Source organism: Anoplophora glabripennis, unplaced genomic scaffold, assembly GCF_000390285.2.
Source record: "Anoplophora glabripennis isolate ALB-LARVAE unplaced genomic scaffold, Agla_2.0 scaffold6377, whole genome shotgun sequence".
NCBI classification, from domain to species: Eukaryota; Metazoa; Arthropoda; class Insecta; order Coleoptera; family Cerambycidae; genus Anoplophora; species Anoplophora glabripennis.
The window spans coordinates 1-3513 of NW_019422461.1; the positions used below are offsets into that span (position 1 = coordinate 1).

Below are 3513 nucleotides of genomic sequence, written 5' to 3' on the forward strand. Positions count from 1 at the left end.
AGTAAATAGCAAGTATGGGAACGTAAATGTAAACGAGTTATAGAAGAAGAGAAAAGAGAAGATTTTTAACGGTTTTTTCGATATATCCCGAAAAGCAACAAAAAAATTTTTCGATCGGTGCTATATTTTTTTAGTTATTTTAGAAAAACCGTTTTTTGCAGCTTTGCGATTTTTTTTAGCCATGTTCGCAATTTTGGATCGAGTTTAAAGAACAAGAAACTCGATTTAAAATTTAATTTTCTATACGGTCATTTTTTATGTATATAATGCATAATCATTATGCATTATATAATTATTTCTATATAATGCTTGGACTAATTAGTAGAAATTCTGTGGTAATTTTCATAACGAAAACGATAATGTATTATCCATAATTCTACAGTGTTTTATTTATTGTCGTGTGCTAATATTGGTTGATCGTAATTACATATTTATTTCTAGGTCCGGTACTTCGAGTCCCGATTAGGAAATGATTAACTAATCAGGCGATTAGACTGTGAATATATTTTTATAAAATAAATCAATACATTAACGGTCTAATCATGTCATTAATTAACTTAATTTATCAATGAAACATTATATCAATTGTTTGTACCAGTAGTATTATACCTACAGAGGATATGGAGTCTTCACTATACAATGGGCTGCTGTCAGGATGTAATTTTCGTTTATTATGCTTCCACCACATTTAAATTCGCGCCCAGTATCTGAAAATAACATAATAATTTATAATTTAGTTTCATACAACACATACGTCACTAAGTTAGGCATATTTTAACATATAAAATCGATATTAATGTGAAGTCGTCCATGGTTAAACTTTTTGCACAGGTTGCGTAAAAATTCACTCTCCAGCAGTTAAGGGTGAGTTTTATAGGATGAATCAGAAAACAAAGCTCAAACAAAACTCCAAATTGCACGATTCTTTTAATATCTAGTTATTATAAAAAAATAATATACACGTCACTGATATCTTTAATTTCGCGATTATTTTTTGTAGGCCTCGTTCATTGCATGACAAAATATGTCTCAGCATTTTTTTTGTTAATAATTTAGTTTAGCATTAACTAATTAACAATAACTTATACCGCATAAATACTTGTTCGAGCGTTACCTATTAGAAAGACACTGCCGTTTTCCGTTACGTTCATACAACTCCATTGTTGTCTACANTATTAACGATTTTCAGAATAACCATGTTTGGAAACAAGAAAAGCCTCATGCGATGCTGGAAATAAGACACCAAATAAAATTATATACTTTCTTTCAAATGAATGGTGATTTCTATCACTATTTTATTATTAAAGTGGTACCTGAAGTCCTGCAAGATTCGTGTTTGACAATTGTTTATACATTTTGCTGTTCAAGAGTACCTCAATAAAATATTTCCATATCGAATAAGCGTCTTGGCTTCTTCATTAAGGTTCTACTATATTATTATTTTTTCAAACAAGGATTTTTAAATAGTTTTTTATTTTTAATAAAACATTTCTTTTCTCTAGAACTGATTTTTAAATGAAAAAATGCTGAGACTCCTGACGTTGGATAATAAACTGTGGTGGCAGAAAATACTCACAAAATTAAAAATATCGGTAGCGTGCATGTAATTTTATAGTATTATTGGAAACTATTCTACACACGTCCCTGGTGTGATGATAAAATATATTTTTATTAATTAAAAAATGATCCCTAATAGACAGTTTAATGGTACAAAGTTTGAGAAAAAGAAAACATTCATTATCAAGATATTAAAAAAAGAACAAAAAATATTTAATCTGCGCCCTGTATTTGAAAGGAAGACCTTTTTGAATATTATGTTATCAACTTTCTTTTCAAAAAATAATTTAATGAATCACGCTGTGAAATACTTTAGACTGCTTTGGAAGACTTCTGTTTTTCAGAATAATATGCAGTAAATACACATAACTCTGAAATTTATTAGGTATGAAATAACTACATCCAATGATCTTAATCTGGTCACCAATGTCAGTATTATTTATTTAAGGAAAAAAATAGTACCTGTGTTATACGCCAAAAGTGCCATCCAAGGAAAGTCTCTCAATCTTGCTTCAGTACCGCCTCGAATTTTTTCATCATAATTGATCTGACCGCACTCCTCCGGAAGTAGCTTAAGATTTTCATGGTTCAGAACATCTGGTGGTGGAGGTGGAGGGACTTCTTTGTTTCTTCCACTTATATCAATAGGATCCGAAGGACAACAAATTTTTGTGTTTATAGCTTCGTCCTCGTAGGTGCAGACATATCTGTTCAGCAATTCTTTTACATCGTTGGAAAAAGGTTTCGGAGAGTTATTCAGGAAGTCTATCATCGTAGGGCACTGCCCTATGGAAAGGCACCGACCGCTTTTGTTATCTGGTGTGGTACAGCTTTGTTGTGCCCCTGTATAGAACGTAACAATGTATTAGTTATACAATAATATGCTAGCATTGAAAATTTAATTCTCAGAATTTAAATAATTGTAGTAAAAATGTCCGGAAAAGTTGCATAAAAGGCTCTTATGTCATATTTTTACGCAGTTTCTTTTGATAAATGCAGAAATACAAGCATGAAACTGCTCCCAACAGCATTAATGTAAAGTGGGGAAAGTTGGAGCGGTAGGAGAAATAGACTACTAACAACAACTTTCAAGAGATGGCAACAAATCAGCTTTCCAATAACACACAGTTGTATAAGCTCACTAAAGTGAACAATAATCTAGTTGAACAATCTCCTTTATTAGTCCATTATATGTACTCTTGTGATGTAAGATAGCTGAACCAGTTGTATGGAGGGAAAAACGGACAATAAATGAAGAAGTCATGCTATCGTATTTTTCAAATTTGAAGCAAAAATATGGAATTTCATCTGTCTGGTCGAAGTATTCGATGTTGAAGGCTACAATAAAGGTATACAAAAATATAGATAAGATTACTGCTTATATTTGAAGAGTGAAGCAAAAAACTGCAGTATTGGAAAGAGCACATATTGAAGAATTTTTACTGGGGCTTCCGATAAAGAATATTTAATTATTAAGGTAATATCTCTTTACCTTCTACATATTATTAGTTATATAGTGAATTATTTAAGGTTAAATTTACAATTACAGAAGAAGGATTTTTCGTGAATGCTGTTGAAATATGCAAAAAATATATTTCTCTGCGCTCAATTCGCCTAACACAAGTCAGATTCTTTTTAAGCTACATCAATCAAAAATGTACTTCTAGATTCAACACATTGGCGAAGGTACTCTCAACACTTGCTTCATTCCTGAATATCGCAAATCCAGAAGCATATACTTACCATTGTATGAGGCGCACTTCTACAACGTTATTAGCCAATAAAGGCGCTGATCTTACAACCATCAAACGGCATGGTGGATGAAAGAGCTTCTCTGTAGCAGAAAGTTATGTTGAGGAGTCTAACAAACTTGATATTACAAGGAAAATCCAAGGAAAATATAGCTGTTCCTTACAAAAAGAGACATCCGTAACTTGTGCAAATTCATCACAAACT

The 3513-nt window shown here is 31.7% G+C and overlaps 1 protein-coding gene across 1 annotated transcript; it reads right to left on the minus strand.

Annotated features, from left to right (window-relative positions):
* Window positions 1-533: 533 nt before the first annotated feature.
* On the minus strand, window positions 534-2410 carry LOC111693008 (serine protease easter-like). Its single transcript, XM_023457146.1, has 2 exons — window positions 2020-2410; window positions 534-707 (listed from the first exon to the last, which is right to left on the minus strand). The coding sequence occupies exons 1-2, from the start codon at window positions 2327-2329 to the stop codon at window positions 610-612; spliced, it is 408 nt and encodes a 135-aa protein (XP_023312914.1). The 5' UTR covers window positions 2330-2410; the 3' UTR covers window positions 534-609.
* Window positions 2411-3513: the final 1103 nt, after the last annotated feature.